This window comes from Macaca nemestrina, chromosome 1 (assembly GCF_043159975.1).
Source record: "Macaca nemestrina isolate mMacNem1 chromosome 1, mMacNem.hap1, whole genome shotgun sequence".
NCBI lineage: Eukaryota > Metazoa > Chordata > Mammalia > Primates > Cercopithecidae > Macaca > Macaca nemestrina.
This window is the reverse complement of record NC_092125.1, coordinates 194,837,544-194,858,846: the sequence shown is the minus strand read 5'-3', so window position 1 is coordinate 194,858,846 and position 21,303 is coordinate 194,837,544. Positions and strand designations below refer to the sequence as shown.

Sequence of the window (21,303 nt, the reverse complement as noted above, 5' to 3'; positions counted from 1 at the left end):
TGGGACTACAGGCGCCCGCCACCTCGCCCAGCTAGTTTTTTCTATTTTTTAGTAGAGACGGGGTTTCACCGTGTTAGCCAGGATGGTCTCTATCTCCTGACCTCGTGATCCGCACGTCTCGGCCTCCCAAAGTGCTGGGATTACAGGCTTGAGCAACCGCGCCCGGCCACTAGGTTGCTTTTTATGTCCTTGGCTTTCATTAGACATAACAAAAAGTATCCATGTCAATTTTGCTTTAGCATTTGTTGTTAAAATCTTCTTGATTGCTTTATTAAATCATTAACTGTTTCCTAATAAAATCACATGAGAAACTACCTTTAGAATTTGGTTATACAGGAAAAAAAAAATCTGTGATGTCTCCTATGATTAATTCATTCCTTTCAGATAGCAAAATAAATTCAACATGTACTGTGTTTTCATTTTTACCCTAGCATCCAGGAAACTCAGAACTACATTCTTCCTTCCTTCCTCCCTCCCTCCCTCCCTTCCTCTCTCTCTCTCCTTCCCTCCCTCTCTTTTTCTCTCTTTCTCTCCCTCCCTCTCTCTCTTTCTTTCTTTTTCTTTTTTGAGACAGGGTCTCACTCTGTCTCCCAGGCTGGAGCGCAGTGGCACAATCTCAAGGTGGCGAGTCCAAGCAATTCTCCCACCTCAAACTCCCCAGTGGCTGAGATTAAAAGTGTGCACCACTACGCCTGCCTAGTTTTTGTATTTTTAGTAGAGACAGAGACAGGGTTTTACCATGTTGTCCAGACTGGTCTCGAACTCCTATCTTCAAGTGATCCACCCGCGTCAGCCTCCAAAGTGCTGAGATTACAGGCGTGAGCCACTGCACCCAGCCAAGAACTACATTTCAAATTCAGTTACAGTCTTGTTTAAAACTATGATGATTGTGATCTCCTTTTTCTCTGGCCCTAATATTCTATTTCTAGTTTTCTAGCCTATTGTAAAGTCCCTTTATGCTCTTTTGGACAAGAGAGGAGATAAAATTAACATTTGGTATGCTGATTTTAGAATTATTTCTGCAGTTTTACAAAGATAAATGCAAAAATACATGTCCTATGTTATGATATTTAAAGAATGTGTAGAGGTTACTCCGGGCACATTGCCTATGGGGTAGCCCTGTTCACAAGGAGCAGGGGGAAAAAAAAAAAAAAAAGAATTTGTAGTAACTGAAGATGATCCAGAGGAAAGCAATGGAAAAAGAACAATGAATGGGGACTGGGAGAGTATGCCCATATTCTCCAACTCAAATTGTGGCACATTGATGTAGCATATGGGCTAATAGAAGTGAATATCTGAAATTCGGACTGTCCTGAAAAATCCTGGAGATATGTTGAAGACAGATCCCAGGAGTCATGGTCATTATTCAGTATATACAAGAAGTTACAGAAAGGCTTCATCCTTTCTTTGGATCACAGATTCCTTTGATGATCTGTTGAAAACATCGGAACTGCTCCCCAGAAAAATACAGAAGCGTAGAGTTTCAGAAAGCAGAACCCTCCTGTTATCTATTTATTTTTCCAGAATATCAAAAGCACTTTACAGTTGGTATTGCTGTAAAGAATTCAGAAAGACGAGGAAGAACCTGAGCTGCCAAGTCAGATGGGAAGAATGGCAAATCAGCTACTAGCTGAAGTTCTTAACACTCTGAAGCCATTCTAACACGGTTTAAGCCAGTGGGTGCTTTTTGTGTATTCTCAACTTTTTAAAGTAACATATCCCTTCGGTGAGGTGCTTAAGGTATGGGTCAGCTATCTCAAAAATACTCCCACAAACATCCCCACCCTCGCTCCCACCCCACAAATCTGCAAATAATTTCATGGGGTTCATGGACTTGCTAAAGCCCATCCTCCAATAATCGTTTCTGTTTAAGTGCAGACTTCCCAGGACTCAGCGGAATGCCCTTGATGACCTTTAACAATCACCCTTTTATCATGGGGACGAGAGCGGCCTAGAACGTTGTTTTTGGAGTCACCAGACCCCCACGGCCCCTCACCAGACCCCTTCAAGTTCTCCCCTCCCCCACGCCCGCGCAGCGCAGGTGCGAAAACCTTAGGGGCCACCCGGGCGCTACAGCCCCAAAGCCGGGGGGGGGGGGGGGGATGGGACCCTGGGAGGGGCGGGGGTGGGGGTGGGGGCCTTCCCGGTGTTGCTTGGTGACCACGCTCTCCGCCCAGACCGTTCCATTTCTTCAACAGGGGGTGCCCCGGGCCGGGCCGGCGCTGACCAGCCTCGCAGAGCCACCCTCTTCCGGCCTGCCCCCCTCTGTCGGGCGATGGCGTGCGCCCGTGACGTCACAGAAGGCGGGGCCAGCGCCGCTGCCGGGTGCTGGAGGCGCCATTGGAGCCGGCTTGGCTGGCGAGCCCCGCTGAGGAGCCGGAGCTTGGGCCGCAGTTACCGCCGCGTCCGCTCCCGGTTCCTGGCCCCTCAGCAGCATGGCGTGCGGGGCGACGCTGAAGCGGCCCATGGAGTTCGAGGCGGCGCTGCTGAGTCCCGGCTCCCCGAAGCGGCGGCGCTGCGCCCCTCTGCCCGGCCCCACTCCGGGCCTCAGGCCCCCGGACGCCGAGCCGCCGCCGCCGCCGTTTCAGACGCAGACCCCACCGCAGAGTCTGCAGCAGCCCGCCCCGCCCGGCAGCGAGCGGCGCCTTCCAACTCCGGGTAACCTGCGCTGCTGCGGGCTTGGCAGGAAGCCAGGCCCAGGCATTTTTTGGGGGCGTTGGGGGAGGGTTGGGAATACCAGGCCAGTTTACCCAGGGACCCCTTCTTTGCCTTGAGAAAAGGGAACTGGGATGCCGCTGGGTCTGGTTGCTTCCGGGGATGGGAGGCATCCGGGAGGGGTTGTGGGGCCACAGGGTCGGTTTTCGGTTTTCCTGGAGCAGGAGAGCCTGGAGGGGTGGACACCAAAGAGGAAGATGGGAATACCTCTGGCCGCTCAGGGCCCTCCTTGTCGCTGAAGCCCCTCCTGCCTCCGCTGGCCGGGTCTACACCGAGCCATCCTGCAGATCCAGTGGGCCATGGAGAATTGGATTCTGCTCACGAACCTGGCCTGGAGGGCGGGGGTGGGTTGGGGGCGGGTTACCGGGAAGGGGCGCGAGTGCGTGCTGTTTACCGCTGTACTGTGTAGCTTGTAGGGAGACATGATTTCCAGAAGTCTTTAGGGACTCAGAGGCCGCCGGAAGAGTCACGGAATCCAATTTCAACCTGATCATTTCTAAGGGACTGGCCACGTTCTTTTATTATGTGGCTATTGCCTTGCACCATATATGGCTTGAAATCGGTAGATCATTAGCTAGAATTTGAGAATCCTACGACGTACGGAGGTTCTACAGAACCAAGAATGTAACTGTCCTTAACAGGGACTCTCCAGTAATGCATTCCACTTTGTCCAAGGAAAAGGAAGGACTGGCATTACAGTAGACACCTCATAGCGCAGGAGTAGAGGGGAGGGTGCTTCAGCATTAATATTCTGCGATTTTAAAGGACTTCCGGAAATGAGGGGGACGTCTCAATAATGGATTAGGGCAAGTCGTTTATTTGTGTCTTCTTCTATTCCTCAAGCTTAAGCAAAACCTTAGGCTCACCCTAAAATCATCCTTTCTTCACCCCTTTTCAGTAGCAGTGCCTTCAGGTTTCATTTCCTCCTCCCTCTGCATATCGATTTGCAATGCAAATTGCAGGCCTTCTGCCTCACACCAAGATTCCTATACCCCGCTAAAGCTCTCCCAGACTTCATATCCTTAACTCGAGTTCACTTTTTTATTCTAGAATTCCAAGTACTTATGCACTGTGACCATATCTTACCTAGTCAGTCTCTTACGCATTTTTTTCAAACTGTGCCTCTGCTGTTTCCTCCAGACCCACCGCTCTGTGCCCTTATCATGTTTTTCCCTTCTGTTTGCTAATCCCAAAAGAGTAATTACTTCGTCTCTTATCCATTACCTGATTAACCTGCCCATAAAAACGCTGTTCTACTTTAAATTCCCTGGCCATTCATTGTTGTATAACCTTATGTACAGAATGAGATAATGTTTGCAAAAGTCCATTTTAAAGAACCCTCAAAGACAGGCGCCACAGATGGCCACTTGCAGGGATGTTTTGTTCTTCCTTGGCTCCTGCAGATACCTAAAGATAGTCCATAATCTTTTTGGGTCTCACTTGTGCAAATTGGAGTTAATATTTGCCCTATCTTTTGTTGAAGAACCCTCAAGATAGTTGCAGAAAATATTTTGAAAAGTATAAAGTGATGGGTTTAATGTAAATGTTTTATTTTTTCAATACTACCCTCTAGACTAATTCGGTTGTAGTTCACATTACAGTAGCTGCTTTGTAAGTGATTTTTGGGCCAGGCGAGGTGGCTTACGCCTGTAATCCCAGCACTTTGGGAGGCCATGGCGGGTGGATCACAAGATCAAGAGACCGAGACCATCCTGGCCAACATGGTGAAACCCCGTTTCTACTAAAAATAGCCGGTCGTGGTGGCTGGCGCCATCCCAGCTACGCAGGAGGCTGAGGCAAGAGATCACTCAAACTCGGGAGGCGGAGGTTGCATTGAGCCAAGCTCGTGCCACTGCACTCCAGCCTGGCGACAGAGCGAGACTCCATCTTAAAAAAAGTGGTTTTTGTTGTGGGGCGAGTGGTGGCGTGGGCCTGTAATCCCAGCTACTAGGGAAGCTGAGGCAGGAGAATCCTTTGAACCCGGGAGGCAGAGGTTGCTGTGAGCGGAGATCACACCATTGCACTCCAGCCTTGGGCAACAAGAGCAAAACTCCATCTCAAAAAAAAAAAAGTGGGCAGGGTGTGGTGGCTCACACTTGCAATCCCTACACTTTGGGAGGCTAAGGCAGGCGGATTGCTTGAGCCCAGGAGTTCGAGACAAGTCTATGCAACATAATGAGACCTTGTTTCCACAAAAGAATTCTAAGGCCGGGCACAGTGGCTCACTCCTGTAATCCCAGCACTTTGGGAGGCAGAGGCAGGCGGATTACTTGAGGTCGGGAGTCTGAGACCACCCTGACCAACATGGAGAAATCCCGTCTCTACTAAAAATACAAAATTAGCCGGGAGTGGTGGTGCATGCCTGTAATCCCAGCTACTTGGAAGGTTGAGGCAGGAGACTGGTTTGAACCTGGGAGGCGGAGATTGTGGTGAGCCGAGATGGCGCCATTGCACTCCAGCCTGGGCAACAAGAGCTAAACTCCATCTCAAAAATAAAACAACTCAAAAATTAGCTGGGTAATTTTTCTGGAATCCAAAATGCTGCAAAGTCTGAACTGTTCCAAAAACTGAGTGTCAATATGACACTTAAAGGAAATACTTATTCATTGGAGTTTTTCTGATTTGGGGTAAGGGATGTTCAATTGGTAAGTATAATGGAACTATTCCGCAATCCAAAACTTCTGTCTCAGGCATGTTGGATGAGGGATGCTCAATCTGTATGGTACTTTTTGTGGAAAGATCCTGTAGAACTAAGGCTTTTATTGCTTAAATCTTTATTGAGTGGTAGGTGGATTCCAGGCATGGAGGAAGGGGTTGCTGACCACAGTAGCGTTTTAGCTGAGTCTTTTTTTTTTTTTTTTTTTTTTGAGACAGAGTCACTCTGTTGCCCAGGCTCTGTTACCCAGGCTGGAGTGTAGTGGCGCAATCTCGGCTCACTGCCACCCCCGTCGCCCGTGTTAAAGCGATTCTCCTGCCTCAGCCTCCCCAGTAGCTGGGATTACAGGCATGCGTCACCACGCTTGGCTAATTTTTTTTTTTTTTTTGAGATGGCATTTCATTCTTGTTTCCCAGACTGGAGTGCAGTAGTGTGATCTCAGCTCACTGCAACCTCTACCTCCCAGGTTCAAGCGATTCTTCTGCCTCAACCTCCCAAATCGCTGGGATTAGAGGTGCATACCACCATGCCCAGCTAATTTTTGTATTTTTAATAGAAATGGGGTTTCATCATGTTGGTCAGGCTGGTCTCAAACACCTGACCTCAGGTGATCTGCCCGCCTCAGCCTCCCAAAGTCCTGGGGTTACAGGCATGAGCCACTGCACCCAGCCTGCTAATTTTTGTATTTTTAATCGAGACAGGGTTTCACTATGTTGGCCAAGCTGGTCTCGAACTCCTGACCTCAAGTGATCTGCCCACCTCGGGCTTCCAAAGTGCTGGGATTACAGGCGTGGGCCACTGCGCCCAGCTAGCTGAGTCTTGATAAAGTTTGAGCAATAGTCCCATTTCGAGCACAGGGTAACTGTGAGAGCAAAGTCCAAAAAATCCACAATTTAAGGAAAGAATAATGTGAATGAATTGTAGTGGAATCCAGATGGAACCAGGAAAATAAATTGAGGCCAGATCTTGGAAAGTGTTGACTGCCATGTTCAAGAGTTTGATTTTTGGTTTGCAGCAGGTAGGAACACTGTAGAGTGTGGAGGATGGGCTTAGACCTGAAAGAATCTGGCAGCAACATCTCAAGTAATGGAGGCAAGGATTAAAATTATCCACTGTTAAAATGAAATTTGGGTTTTTCTTTTTAAAAAAAATTTTGTGTTTTATATGGCCTTCTTCAGAAGAAAATCATGTCTACTTTCTTATTTTTTTCCCATGGATACCGTGTTTAGATTTCTGGACTTCTTAGTCCTACCACCCTCAAAATAGTATCTTTCCATTTGTTAACATTGCCATACAGGAGGCAGAGGTTTATCAAAGACCTTCTGTTCTCTTGAGCATTTTCCTCTTACTTGTCCTTTCTTGTTTCAAGTATTTCTAGTTCTTATCCTTGTATTGGCTCTGGCTTGAGGAATAAGACATTTTAAAATGAAGTGGGGCAGCGGTGGCTCTCGCCTGTATTCCCAGCACTTTGGGAGGCTGAGGCGGGTGGATCAGCTGAGATCAGGAGTTTGAGACCAGTCTGGCCAACATGGCGAAACCCTGTCTCTACTAAAAATACAAAAATTTAGCTGGGTATGGTGGCGGGTGCCTGTAATCTCAACTACTCTGGAGGCTGAGGCAGGAGAATCACTTGAACCTGGGAGGTAGAGGTTGCAGTGAGCTGAGATTGTGCTATTTGCACTACAGCCTGGACAACAGAGTAACTCTCTCTCAAAAAATAAAATGAAGTGAAAACTTAATAAATTCAGGGATCTAAAATATGAGCTTCATAGCACTGTCTTCCTCTTCCTTTTTTTTTTTTTTTTGAGGCAGAGTCTTACTCTGTCATCCAGACTGGAGTCCAAAGGCGTGATCTCAGCTCGCTGCAACCTCCGCCTCCCGGGTTGAAGCAATTCTCCTGCCTCAACCTCCCAAGTAGCTGGGATTACAGGTGCATGCCACCATGCCCAGCTAATTTTTGTGTTTTTAGTAGAGACAATTTTGCCATGTTGGCCAGGCTGGTCTCTAACTCCTGATTTTAGGTGATCCGCCTGCCTGGGCCTCCCAAAGGGCTGGGATTACAGGCGTGAGCCACCATGCGCAGCCTTTTTTTTTTTTTTTTTTTTTTTTTTGATACTGGGTCTTGTTATGTTGCCCAGGCTGGCCTCAAGTGATCCTCCCATCTAGGCCTTCCAAAGTGCTGGATTGCAGGCTTGAGCCACTGTGCCTGGCCCATGGCACTCTTTTTTGTTTGTTTGTTTGTTTGTTTTTTGAGACAGAGTCTCATTGTGTTTCTCAGGGTGGAGTGCAGTGGCGCAATCTCGGCTCAATGCAACCTCCGCCTCCCGGGTTCAAGTAATTCTCCTGCCTCAGCTTCCCGAGTAGCTGGGACTACAGGCACCCGCCACCACGCCCGGCTAATTTTTTGTATTTTTAGTAGAGACAGTGTTTTACCATGTTAGCCAAGATAGTGTCGATCTCATGACCTTGTGATCTGCCTGCCTCAGCCTCCCAAAGTGCTGGGATTACAGGCGTGAGCCACCATACCCAGCCGGCCCATAGCACTCTTAAAGCATCTCCTACATTGTTCCAGTATTTAGGCTGAACAATTCCAGTATTTAGGCTGAACATTATTCCAGTATTTAGGGAGTTTGACTATGTGTGGAACCACTTGAATTCATGTCAGTTCCTGGACTGTACTGTCACTTGTTATGACATTATTGTTATCTTTGGTTTTTATTTTTATCACCTTATCAGGTAGGTATTTGATGTTTATATTGAAGAAGTAAAGATCTTGAATAACTTCTCAAGGTTATAGTCACACAGCTAGTAAGAAGCAAAGTGGCATTGTTAATACCTCCTTTAAAAAAAAGGTGGTTATATAGCAAAGTATACACTAGAATAATTTGAGTTGTTTGAGATGGGTACAGTTATCTTTTTTTTTAAATTAGTAGGTACAAACAAAGAACTTGAAAACCACATCCTTTCAGATTCTTTGTTGTTTCTAGGAGTGTATTTCAAGGTAGTTAGTAATTTGTGTTTCCTGGGCTCCCTTTAATAGTGTTAGCAAATTTGCTTTGTGATTACCTTGACTTAGAATCTCCCCACACACTGCGTTGCCTCTTAGGATCAGAAAATTATTTTCTAAGCCCTGGCCATCACTTGTAGACGTTAAATCTCAGTTATTTCCTTGGTCAGTGTCCACACTGCAAACATAATGGTTTCTGCTGCCCTCTTTCCCAAAGTTTGTTTTGATTTGTTTTTTAGATAAATCATCCAGGCTCCCCTGTGGTTTTTTGTTGAGATGAGATTTTGCTGTGTTGTTCAGGCTAGTCTCCTGGGCTCAAGGGATCCTCCCCCCTCAGCCTGCAGAGTAGCTGGGATTACACCCAGCTTTGGAGCCACCACTTCCGGTTCCAAAGATGCTTTTTTAAAGTCCCATACGGGACAAGAGCTTCCTTGTTAGAAGGCCTTGGGCAGGATGAGACTCACCCCTTAATACCCTAGTTTGTGAAATTGTAAAATTTAAAGGAGATTAAAAAATAGTCCCTGTTAGGTAAACAGAGGTTTCTTTTACTGTAGATTGTACTAGTTAACCATCTAGCTAATTGCAGATCTTGTGTTCATTGCCACAGGAGAACGAGTAAAGGGAACTCTGGCTGGTTTATGCCAAAGTAGCTGTTCTTTTATGCATTGTTGAAATAGTGGCAATAAGAACATACTGTCTTTGAAGACACTGGGGAGTGCTTTGTACAGTATCAACATTTTGCTTGTTTATGTGGGGAGAGGGAAAGATTGAGACCTACATGCCAAAGGGAGTATCTGAAGTCTAGTCAGAAGATCTTTGTCTCTTCCCACTTCTGAAGAAAGTTTGAAGAAACGAGACAATAAAGTGAAAGCTCAAGTTTGTTTCTTTTTTGTTAGAGCAAATTTTTCAGAACATAAAACAAGAATATAGTCGTTATCAGAGGTGGAGACATTTAGAAGTTGTTCTTAATCAGAGTGAAGCTTGTGCTTCGGAAAGTCAACCTCACTCCTCAGCACTCACAGCACCTAGCTCTCCAGGTAAGCCCGCTTTGATCTGCAAAATCCACGTAAGGGTTTGTAAATGGTGCTTATAATGATGAATCCAGAATTGGCCTCCTCTAATGTAATACAGTTGCTAAAGTGGGTATATTAATACTTAAAGATGTTTTTAAAACTATACAGTCATGAAATTGGAAGAAACCTCACATTGATTTGATGTGCTTCCATCCACCCAATCAATACAAGACTATCTTCCTGTATAACTGCAATGTGTAATGTTGTAGCCAGTATGTAATAAATAGCCACATATGGGCTATTTAATTTTAAACTAATTAAAATTAGATAAAATTTTGGCTGGGCGAGGTGGCTCATGCCTGTAATCCTAGCACTTTGGGAGACTGAGGCAGGCGGATCTCCTGAGGGCAAGAGTTCAAGACCAGCCTGGCCAACATGGCAAAACCTCATCTCTACTAAAAATACAAAAAAATTAGCCAGGCATGGTGGCTCGCACCTGTAATCCCAGCTACTCAGGAGGCTGAGGTTACAGTGAGCTGAGGTCACACCACTGTACTACAGTCTGGGTGACAGAGTGAGTCTCTGTCTCAAAAAAAGAAAAAGTTTTTTTTTTTCAGTAGTCACATTTCAGGTACTTGGTAGCCACATATGGTTGTTGTATTGTACATACAATTACAAGATATTTCCATAATTGCAAAAAGCTCTGTTCAACAGGGACTGCTCATTATTGACAAGTGGTCAAAGAGGATGTGCTAAAAAATAGAATCTCAAGGTTGGAGACGATCTTTATGGTCATGTAGTGACTCAGTTTTGCCTGCCATATTGCCTCTTGTTGGGGTTCAACAGCCCAGTGTTTGACCATCTCCAGTGGTGGTGAAATCTGTCTCCTTTAACAGCAGAAGAGTCTATTTCCTCACAAAGTATTCTACTTAACAGTTCTAAAGGTTAAAAGTTAGCTTGATTAAAAATTGTCTCCTTACAAAATATGAACTGGGGTTTGGCCGGAATTAGGGTTAGGGGAGAATGAGATACTGCTTGATGGGTAAGGGGTTTTAGTTTTTGTAGTGATGGAAGTGTTCTGGAACTAGAAGTGGTGGTAGTAGCGCAACATTTTGATTATGCTAAATGCCACTGTCTTGTTTGCTTTGAAGTGATTGCTTCTATGTTATGTGACGTTTACCTTAACAAATTATTATTTTTTTAAATCCAGAGTTCCGGCCGGGCGCGGTGGCTCAAGCCTGTAATCCCAGCACTTTGGGAGGCCAAGATGGGCGGATCACGAGGTCAGGAGATCGAGACCATCCTGGCTAACACGGTGAAACCCCGTCTCTACTAAGAAATACAAAAAATAGCCGGACGAGGTGGCAGCGCCTGTAGTCCCAGCTACTCGGGAGGCTGAGGCCGGAGAATGGCGTGAACCCGGGAGGCGGAGCTTGCAGTGAGCTGAGATCCGGCCACTGCACTCCAGCCTGGGCTACAGAGCGAGACTCCGTCTCAAAAAAAAAAAAAAAAAAAAATCCAGAGTTCCTGGCTCTGGAACTGCACCCTTTCTAATTGCTCTTGCACATACATGATAAACCTGTCAGTGGTTACAACAAGCACTATTCTCTTGAGATTTCAGTAATATAATTTTAAAGTAATAGGATATGTTATGGTTAACAAAACAATTACAAATAATGACTAGTGAGATGTTTTGGTTAAATTTTATTTGTAGAGAAAAAATATATCCTTTAGTTAGTTTAAGCAAAAAATTATTTGTTCCAGGGTGTTAAATGGCTTACAGGCTAACAAATGGCCAAAGAAACAGATTTTAGCCTGAGCTTTGAAGAACAACTCAGAACTGGGCTGCCACCAGGGCTGCCCCCCACCCCCACCCCCCCGCTTTTTTTGTTTGTTTGTTTTTTGTTTTTTGAGATGGAATATTTCTCTGTCGCCCAGGCTGGAGTGCAGTGGCATGATCTCAGCTCGCTGGAACCTTCACCTCCTAGGTTCAAGCAATTCTGCTGTCTCAGCCTCCTGAGTAGCTGGGACTACAGGCGCCCACCAGCACGCCTGGCTATTTTTTGTATTTTTAGTAGACACGGGGTTTCACCATGTTGGCCAGGCTGGTCTCAAACTCCTGACCTCAAGTGATCCACCTGTCTTGGCCTCCAAAGTGCTGGAATTACGGGTGAGAGCCACCATGCCTGGCCAGGGCTGCTGCTTTTATCATGATCAGAAAGCCACTTGTGGGATCTGTTCACTTGCCAGCTCCAGAACCAGGCTAGTAGAAGCTTATCCCTGTGACTTATCTCTGTACTGAATTCAAATCTTCTGTCAGTGAACCTGATTAGGACAACCTTTTTTTCTTTTTTTTTTTTTGAGACAGAGTTTCACTCTTGTTCCCAGTTTGGAGTGCAGTGGTGTGATCTCGGCTCACTGCAACCTCTGCCTCTCAGGTTCAAGTGATTCTCCTATCTCAGCCTCCCGAGTAGCGGGGATTACAGGTGCCCGCCACCTTGCCCAGCTAATTTTTTGGTATTTTTAGTAGAGATGGGGGTTTCTTCATGTTGGTCAGGCTGGTCTCGAACTCCTGACCTCAGGTGATCCGCCCATCTCGACCTCCAAAAGTGCTGGGATTATAGGCATGGCCACTGCGCCCGGCCTTTTTTTTTTTTTTTTTTTGAGATGGCGTTTTACTGTTGCCCAGTCTGGAGTGCAGTGACACAATCTCAACTCACTGCAACCTCCACCTCAAGCAATTCTCCTGGCTCAGCCTCCTGAGTAGCTGGGATTATGTGCATGCCCCACCACGCCTGGCTAATTTTGTATTTTTAGTAGGGACAGGGTGTCTCCACGTTGGTCAGTCTGGTCTCGAACTCTCCACCTCAGATGATCCACCTGCCTTGGCCTCCTAAAGTGCTGGGATTATAGGTGTGAACCACCGCACCTGGCCCATACTCACTTTTTCTTTTGGCCAGGTTCCTCATGGATGAAGAAGGACCAGCCCACCTTTACCCTCCGACAAGTTGGAATAATATGTGAGCGTCTCTTAAAAGACTATGAAGATAAAATTCGGGAGGAGTATGAGCAAATCCTCAATACCAAACTAGCAGGTAGGCCGAGGCAGTAACTATGTCATTGTCCTTAACAGGGTTCAGTTAAGAATTAACGCCAGTTAAATAACTTAGAAAAAGAGAGTAGGACTTCATGCAAGGGAGTTTATTGAGTTGAGGGTATTGAAGTTACTCTTTGGTAGTTGCAAACACGTCATTTATACATTATATGGAAGGACTTTGTTGTTTTGTTTGTTTGTTTTTTGAGATGGAGTTTCGCTGTTGTTGCCCAGGCTGGAGTGCAATGGTGCGATCTCGGCTCGCCACAACCTCCGCCTCCCAGGTTCAAGCAATTCTCCTGCCTCAGCCTCCTGAGTAGCTGGGATTACATGCGCCACCATGCCTAGCTAATTTTTTTTGTATTTTTAGTGGAGACGGGGTGTCTGCATGTTGGTCAGGCTGGTCTGGAACTCCTAACCTCAGGTGATCCGCCCACCTTGGTCTCCCAAACTGCTGGGATTACAGGTGTGAGCCACTGCGCCCGGCCAGGACTTTGTTTTTTTTTTTTTTTTTTTTTTTTTTGAGACGGAGTCTCGCTCTGTCGCCCAGGCTGGAGTGCAGTGGCCGGATCTCAGCTCACTGCAAGCTCCGCCTCCCGGGTTCACGCCATTCTCCTGCCTCAGCCTCCCGAGTAGTTGGGACTACAGGCGCCCGCCACCGTGCCCGGCTAGTTTTTTGTATTTTTTAGTAGAGACGGGGTTTCACCGTGTTAGCCAGGATGGTTTCGATCTCCTGACCTCGTGATCCGCCCGTCTCGGCCTCCCAAAGTGCTGGGATTACAGGCTTGAGCCACCGCGCCCGGCCTTGTTTTTTAAATAGAGACAAGGTTTTGCTATGAGCCCAGCTCCAGGAGTCTCCAGCTCTAGGCCTCAAGAAATACTCCACCTCAGCTTCCCAGAGTGCTGGCATTACAGGAGTGCTACACTTTGCCCAGTGGAAGGGATTTTTCATTTGCATTTCTGAAAAGAAACAAACCAAGCTCTTGCAATAATTTTGTGTGTCAGTAAAGGCATTGAGTAGGCCATTTGGGCTAGCTGGCTGGTAAACAGATGGTTGTGATACTGTACTAAACTCTCAACAGGTGTTATGGAAGAGTGCAGTATTGTCAACATAGTCAAACTTCCTAGTAGAAGTCATAGGATGTGGAGAGTTGGTTGTGATTTGGGAGGAACAGTAGAGTGAAAGCAAGGCTAGGGCAGGCTCTGGGTTCTAAGAGGAAGAGTGGAGAATTCATATTGGGAAGCTATTTGTCATCCTGACGCTTGATTCTTAAAAATTGAGGGAGAGTTGCTGAGGATAAGTATGTACCGTCTTCTCACAGAACAATATGAATCTTTTGTGAAATTCACACATGATCAGATTATGCGACGGTATGGGACAAGGCCAACAAGCTGTAAGTATTGCTACATTTTCTTTGAATTTTCTGTTTCAAGAGCAAAATTTCTACACTGAATCTTAACTCCTGAGAGTAAAAAGTCCCTGTGAAATAAAATGTGCCTGCCAGTGTGCTAAGCGCATTAAATCCACACCAAAGCTTATATAATCCTCACAGTGACCCTATGAGGGAGTACTATTATTAGCTGCATTTTACCGGTAAAGATAGCACTTACAGAGGTTAAATAATTTGCCCAAGCTTATATAGCTAGTGGTTCAGCTAGGATTAAAATCTAGGTAGTCTGACTCAAGCACCAATTTGTTACCTGTCTTTTCTCCAGAAAGATGGTTTCAGTTGTTAATTTATGAAAGTTGATTCCTTAAGTTAGTTTATCAAGTGTGGTCAGGATTTCTTATCCTAAATAATTTGCAACTACCAGATAGTCAAAGCATAAAATATAAACAGCTGTATATCTAACTGAATTTGAGTCAGGTTCCTTAAATTCTTGATTTTTAGTATCTTTTAAGTGGTGACTCATCGTTCATGCTATTTCTCACGTTTACTATTAGTGAAAATTTTTAAAGCATGACACTCCAATTTTTAGTATTCTTACCTTTTTGTTTTTTATTCCTAATTTACAGATGTGTCCTGAAGCTTTGTCACATATCTGGATACCAGGTTTGACCTCAAGAGATGGCTGCTGTACACTTTTTGCAACTGGTTTGATATCACATTTCAGCTCCAACTTTGCATCCTGAGAACACTTAAACGTTTCTGCAGGTCCATTTTATACAACTTGAAAGACCGTAAAACTTTCTGGTTGCCACAAGCATATCTTTCTTTTCTGCTCATCCAATAAACAGCTGTGCCCTACTGTGATAGATTTTCCAAACAAAAATACCTGGAGCAGCAGTTTAGCAAAATATGCCTTCAGTGGCACTCAACAAATGGAGTTTCCCCAAGCACAGTTCTGTAAGAAGTGCGTGTGAGAGTGTGTGTATATGTGTGTATGTGTATTTTAAGTTATTTGTATTGTGCAAAAAAAAATTTTTTTATCTTGGGGATTCTGGCTGTGAATTTGGTGCACGACAATTATGGTAAAAAAACATTTGCTTGGTCTACAGGAGATCATTAATGTTTTGTGACCATATAAGTTGTAACAGTGGATTGTTTTTATGTGTAGGTATTGTTAAATACAGGGACTGTTTCCAGGCACAGAACATGAATCGTAAGTTAGGATGGACATTAGATGTGATTATGATGATAAAGCGAAGGTCTGCGGTCCTACATCTACAGATGCGTGGTGAGAAATTAGAACAAACTGGAGATGGGCCATTGACACATGGACTCTGCCTGGGCATGTTAGGAAAATACTTTGACTCCAAGCCTTAAAATACTCACATGGAGTCGGCGCTCACCTCATTCACACAATCATAGAGCTCCCTGGACACTGAACCTCTAAAGGGAAAAGGTCTACCCTGGAGCAGGAGCATCAGGGTTTGCTTGGGAGCATGAGAGGTGAGCTCAGGGCTAGGCCTGGGCCAGGCCCCGGCAGCACTGCTACTTGGGAGGAGCCACTTCACCTTTGTATTAGTTATTAAAAATATAATTTGGGCTGGACGTAGTGGCTCACGCCTATAATCCCAGCACTTTGGGAGTCGGAGGCATGCGGATCGCTTGAGGTCAGGAGTTTGAGACCACCCTGGCCAATACGGTGAAACCTCGTCTCTACTAAAAATACAACAAAATAAGCTGGGCGTGGTGGCAGGCGCCTGTAATCCCAGCTGCTTGGGAGGCTGAGGCAGGAGAATCGCTTGAACCTTGGAGGTGGAGGTTGCAGTGAGCACAGATCGCCCCACTGCACTCCAACCTGGGTGACAAAACGAGACTTCGTCTCAAAAAAACCATAGAATTTGGATCCTTTGGTCAGATTCTCCCGAATTCCTTTGAGGTGTCCATGGTCAACTGCTTCAGCTTTGTTTTGGCAACCCCCTGCCCAAAGTCGCACATAGGCTGTTCTTCACCTTGTTTCCAAGGCTGAGGAACAGAAAGTAGCCTCTGTTTTGAGGAGGTGGAAGTTAAGTATACATTTATTTTTTACTGTGACTTGTTCAGGACCACATTTTACAAAATGCCTTGTTTCCTTTATTGTTTCTGGAAAGGAAAGTTCTATTAATATTGTTTTACTTTGAATATAGAATAGTTTTTTTAATTAGGGCTTATTTTGAAAAATTCTGAGTTTAATTCAAATGTATGCCAATACCTTCCAAAGTAAGGTAATATTCAGAGACAGTTGTTCTGATCAGATGGCTTAGAGAAATTTCTGGAATATTCACATTCGAAGATTCCTTATTAATGAATGTCTTTGACTTAAATCTAACCAAAAACTGCAACATTATTCTTTGTACATTTTCATTATATAGTGTTAACAAGCTTAGTTGCAAACAAATAAAATACTTAAGCTATTTGTTTACCTTGCTTTCTTAATACTGTGATAATGTTTATTAATTCACATAACTTATGGGAGAGCTGCTATAACCATTTCCCCAGTTAAACATTGCATTGAAGATTTATGGACCTTTAAAAAAAAAGCCCAACAGTGATTTTTTTTTTTTAGTAATTAAAGAATGATTTTACTTTGTATTTGAAGGGGATTTGTTTCATCTCTTCTTTTTTCAGGGTAGTCACTTGTTCCTAAAAGAGGAACATAGCAGTGGCTGTAATGGGAATGACTCTGCAGTGGTTAAGTCACACCAAAATAAGGAAAGAGCAGCTGTGGGGGCCATCAAAAGCTGTGGAGGCTGGACCAGTAATGGGGAATGCTGCCCCACTGAAGTCTTACTGGAGATCAGTGTGATGTGCTCACTTAACTATAAAGTGTCAGCCCCCATTCCAACTAAGTGACTCCTGGCTGGGAAGTAGAGTAGGTTTCTCTAAGGAAAATGACACCTGCTCACCCCACCCTCTCACTATACCCGTTGTTGTTAGGCTATCGTATAATGATAAGGTTGCCCTCTGAGGCCACAAGGTAAGACCAAACCGCCAGGGCTGGGCTTTGGGATCTGTTCTAAATAGACCACACATGTTTGTTTAGTGTTTATAATCTAGAGAAAAGAATTCCTGGGACAGAAAATGGGGGCCTGGAAGGTGGATCTTAGACTGGTGAATGAAGTAATTTTTCTCTAGACCTTGATTTCCAGAGCTTGAATTTAAGGGCATTCCTAGGTAGAGAAATGTCTTTGTCACATGGAAGTTATAGACCAAGGAAGACATCAACCTACAAAAACCTGTAAGGGTCTCTCAGGACCAGTGTTTTCAGAATATCTGGTGAGCTAGTTAATTTTTTTCTCTATTTTAATTCCAGTTATTATCCTCTTGATAAAGTCTTAAGCGTAAGGGGAAAAAAAGGAGTAAGTGTCCATCCTTGGGTCAGAAGTTAAAAGGAAGATCAGAACTCCTAAGGCAGTGATAATTGTTAAGATCTTCCTAAGGGGAAGACCATCAGGGAGTACAATAATTTAAGCCAGTGGAGCGCAGTGGCACACACCTGTAATCCTGGCAGTTTGGAAGGCTGAGGTGGGCGGATCACCTGAGGTCAGGAGTTCGAGACCAGCCTGACCAACATGGTGAAACCCCATCTCTATTAAAATACAAAAATTAGCCGGGCAGGTGGCAGCACCTGTAATCTCAGCTACTTGGGAGGCTGAGGCGGGAGAATTGCCTGAAACCAGGAGGCAGAGGTTGCAGTGAGCTAAGATCGTGCCATTGCACTCCAGCCTGGCAACAGAGCAAGACTCTATCACAAAAAAAAAAAAAAAAAAAAGAATTCAAGCCAACCTTTCAGACCTGGTGAATCTTCTGCTTACCATGGAGGATTGGTTGGCTAGCGTAGTAGTTAAAGGACTGACTGGGTGTTTGTAGCTCTGTAGTTTAGTTTCTTCTCTGCCACTAATTTGCTTATGTCAGCCTTGCCAGGTTAATACACTTGCTGAACCATGGCTTCCTTACCTGTAAAATTGAGGTTATAGTAGGTACATACTGGGTTTTGTTTTCAAATGCAAGAAATAATCCAAGTAAAGAAAGTATTATAGCACAGCTTAGGACATAGACTGTGCACTTTAAAATGTTAGAGCAGGTTTCTTTATAGTAGTCTTTGTCAGACCTGGAGACCCAAACTTGAGTGTCCCAAGTAGTGATTCTCAGCTTTCCAATATGAATAGCTCCTTGTTAACATAAAGATCTCACTTTTTCTTATTAGAATTTGTACCTTTAAGTGTTTGGTTAAGGAAATAAAAGATGAATGACAACTGAATTTGGTAATGCCTTCCTGTGAATCTGTATTCACTATGTATGTTTTGTATGTTAATATAGCAGGGTCATACAAAAACTGGCCTATTTTTGTAAAGTTTTGTAGAAACACTGCTGCACCTATTCATTTCTCTGTGGCAGCTTTCACACTGCAACTCCAGACTTGAGTAGGTGCTACAAAGACCGAAGCGTGGGCCACAGAGCTGAAAATACTTACTCTATGTCCTTTTACAGAAAAGTGTGCTGGCCTTTGCACTACAGCATGAAGAAACATTTGGAAGAAAGCACACAGGCTGGGCACAGTGGCTCACGCCTGTAATCCCAGCACTTTGGGAGGCCAAGGTGGGCAGATTACTTGAGGATGGGAGTTCAAGACCAGCCTGGCCAACATGGAGAAATCCCATCTCTACTAAAAATGGAAAATTAGCCAGGCGTGGTGGTGCATACCTATTAGTAATCCCAGCTACTAGGAAGGCTGAGGCAGGAGAATTGCTTGAACCTGGGAGGTGGAAGTTGAAGTGAGCCAAGATCGTACCATTGCACACCCGCCTGGGCAATGAGCAAAATTTTGTCTCAATTTTAAAAAAAGAAAAAGCAACAAACAAGGCAAAGTTACTTCATTTATAATCCTTGTTGCATCATGAGTTGGTGAACACTTCCCCTAATATGTCATTCTTAATTATGTTACACCTTAAGTTGAGGTGTGATGAAAATATCCTTTTTGCTAAAAAATAAAAACTGATTGCCAAAGTAAGTATGTTACAGAAAAAGCTACTGAACAACTGTTTGGAGCACTGATTCTCAAGGATGGGGACAGGGAGCAATACTATTTGGGGAGGGGAAAAGATTTGAAATGACCAATTTTCAAGCATTTTTAATTTTGGAATTTTAGGTACAAAAGTGGGTGTGAATTTTGTTTAATAGAAGATAGCACAGCTCTAAAGATTGTTTGTAAAATACTGTTCTTAAGAAACAGAGTTTAATAGTGCCCATGGGCTATTAAAAGAGAACAGAAACTTCTCTGCTACTCTGGAGTCCTTCGTTAAAAACAGATTGAGGGAGTGCTGTAGTCTTCCAGAGCTACAGTTAAACTGGATAAGGTTGGACACTTGGAAAAAAGCGTACATTTACCCACCCTAAACCACACCTTCTTTTTTTTCTTCTTTTTTTTGAGATGGAGTTTCATTCTTGTTTCCCAGGCTGGAGTGCATTGGTGCGATCTTGGCTCACAGCAACTTCTGTCTCCCGGGTTCAAGCAATTCTCCTGCCTCAGCCTTCTGAGTAACTGGGATTACAGGCATGCACCACCACGCCCAGCTAATTTTGTGTTTTTAGTAGAGACAGGGTTTCACCATGTTGGTCGGGTGGGTCTCGAACTCCTCACCTTGTGATCTACCCGTCTTAGCCTCCCAAAGTGCTGGGATTACAGGTGTGAGCCACCGCACCTGGCCACCAAACCATACTTTCAAGTAAGTAGCACTTTCTTGTACTGAAGGTGTGGTATTTTGAGAATTTAAAGTTCTGGTCTTCATGGGTCTTTGTTTACTGCTATATCTAATATCTCCTTTTTTTTTTTTTTTTCCTTTTTTGAGACAGTTTCAGTCTGTCGCCCAGGCTGGAGTGCAGTGGCACCATCTTGGCTTACTGCATCCTCTGCCTCCCAGGTTCAAGCGATTCTTCTGCCTCAGTCTCTTGAATAGCTTGGATTACAGGTGCCTGCCACCACACCTGGCTAATTTTTGTATTTTTCAATAGAGACGGGGTTTCATCATATTGACTAGACTGGTCTCGAACTTCTGACCTCGTGATTCGCCCGCCTCAGCCTCTGAAAGTGCTGGGATTACAAGCATGAGCCACCACGCCCTTCATAGTACCTCATTTTGTGCCTGGTTATCTGTGAGCTGGACAGTATATTTGAAAAATTATGGCTGGGCATGGTGGCTTAGGCTGTGTGCGCTAGCTCACACCTGTAATCCCAGCACTTTTGGAGGCCGAGGCGGGCGGATCACAAGGTCAGAAGTTTGAGACCAGCCTGGCCCATATAATGAAACCTCATCTCTACTAAAAATACAAAAAATAGCCGGGCGTGGTAGCGGGTGCCTGTAATCCCAGCAACTAGGGAGGCTGAGCTGGGATAATCACTTGAACCCAGGAGGCTGAGATTGCAGTGATCCAAGATCGCGTACCATTGCACTCCAGCCTAGGCAACGAGCAAAACTCTGTCTCAAAAAAAAAAAAAAAAAAATTTGCAGGAGTAAACAGGACAAGAGTGAGGGTATCTACCTCTAAGAAGGATTTATGTTTCCTGTGGCTGGGAATACTACCAAATCATCTGATGCAGGTTTCAGAAGACTGAAAGTACCTCAAGTCATCCAGATGAAATATAACCTGGTGGCAAATCCACTTGAGAACTGGTTTACTTTTTTTGTTTGTTTGTGGTGGTGGTGGTTTTTGAGACAGAGTCTCGCTCTGTCACCCAGGCTGGAGTGCAGTGGCACGATCTCGGTTCACTACAATCTCTGCCTCCCGGGTTCAAGGGATTCCCCTGCCTCGGCCTCCTAAATAGCTAGGAGTACAGGCACATACCACCAAGCACAGCTAATTTTGTGTTTTTTGTAGAGACAGGGTTTCACCATGTTGGCCAGGCTGTTCTTGAACTCCTGGCATCAGATCACGTGCCCACCTTGGCCTCCCAAAATACTAAGATTATAGGTGTAAGCCACCACGCCTGGCCAAGAAATGGTTTACTTTCTATTCACCTTTATCTTAAAGGTGTAATTCTTTGGGATCCCAAATTAAGGTGTCTGTGGGGAGAGTTCCCACCATTATCTAGCCTTAGGTTTTGACTTTTGTGCAGTCCTCAAGGCTGCTGAAAGACTTCTAAAAGCGCAGCTCAGGCGTCCAAGAACTTACAGATTGGCAAATGCCTTAAAGGAAAAAGCAGCTCTGACTGCTAGGCCCAGCTCTGTTTTCTCCTCGCTTAGACTTTGGTTCAGTTATTCCTTATTACCTGGTTAGCTTTTTGATGCTTTTAAGAGAATGACGGGCTGGGCGTGGTGGCTCATGCCTGTAATCCCAGCACTTTGGGAGGCTGAGGTGGGAGAATCATTTGAGACCAGCCGGGGCAACTTAAA

General features: G+C 44.8%; 1 protein-coding gene across 1 annotated transcript; it reads left to right on the top strand.

The window, feature by feature from the left end:
- The first annotated feature begins 2,314 nt into the window (after positions 1-2,314).
- LOC105494772 (akirin 1) lies at positions 2,315-14,740 on the top strand. Its single transcript, XM_071095775.1, has 5 exons — positions 2,315-2,658; positions 9,275-9,415; positions 12,352-12,486; positions 13,808-13,879; positions 14,503-14,740. The coding sequence occupies exons 1-5, from the start codon at positions 2,436-2,438 to the stop codon at positions 14,511-14,513; spliced, it is 582 nt and encodes a 193-aa protein (XP_070951876.1). The 5' UTR covers positions 2,315-2,435; the 3' UTR covers positions 14,514-14,740.
- The last annotated feature ends 6,563 nt before the right edge of the window (positions 14,741-21,303 follow it).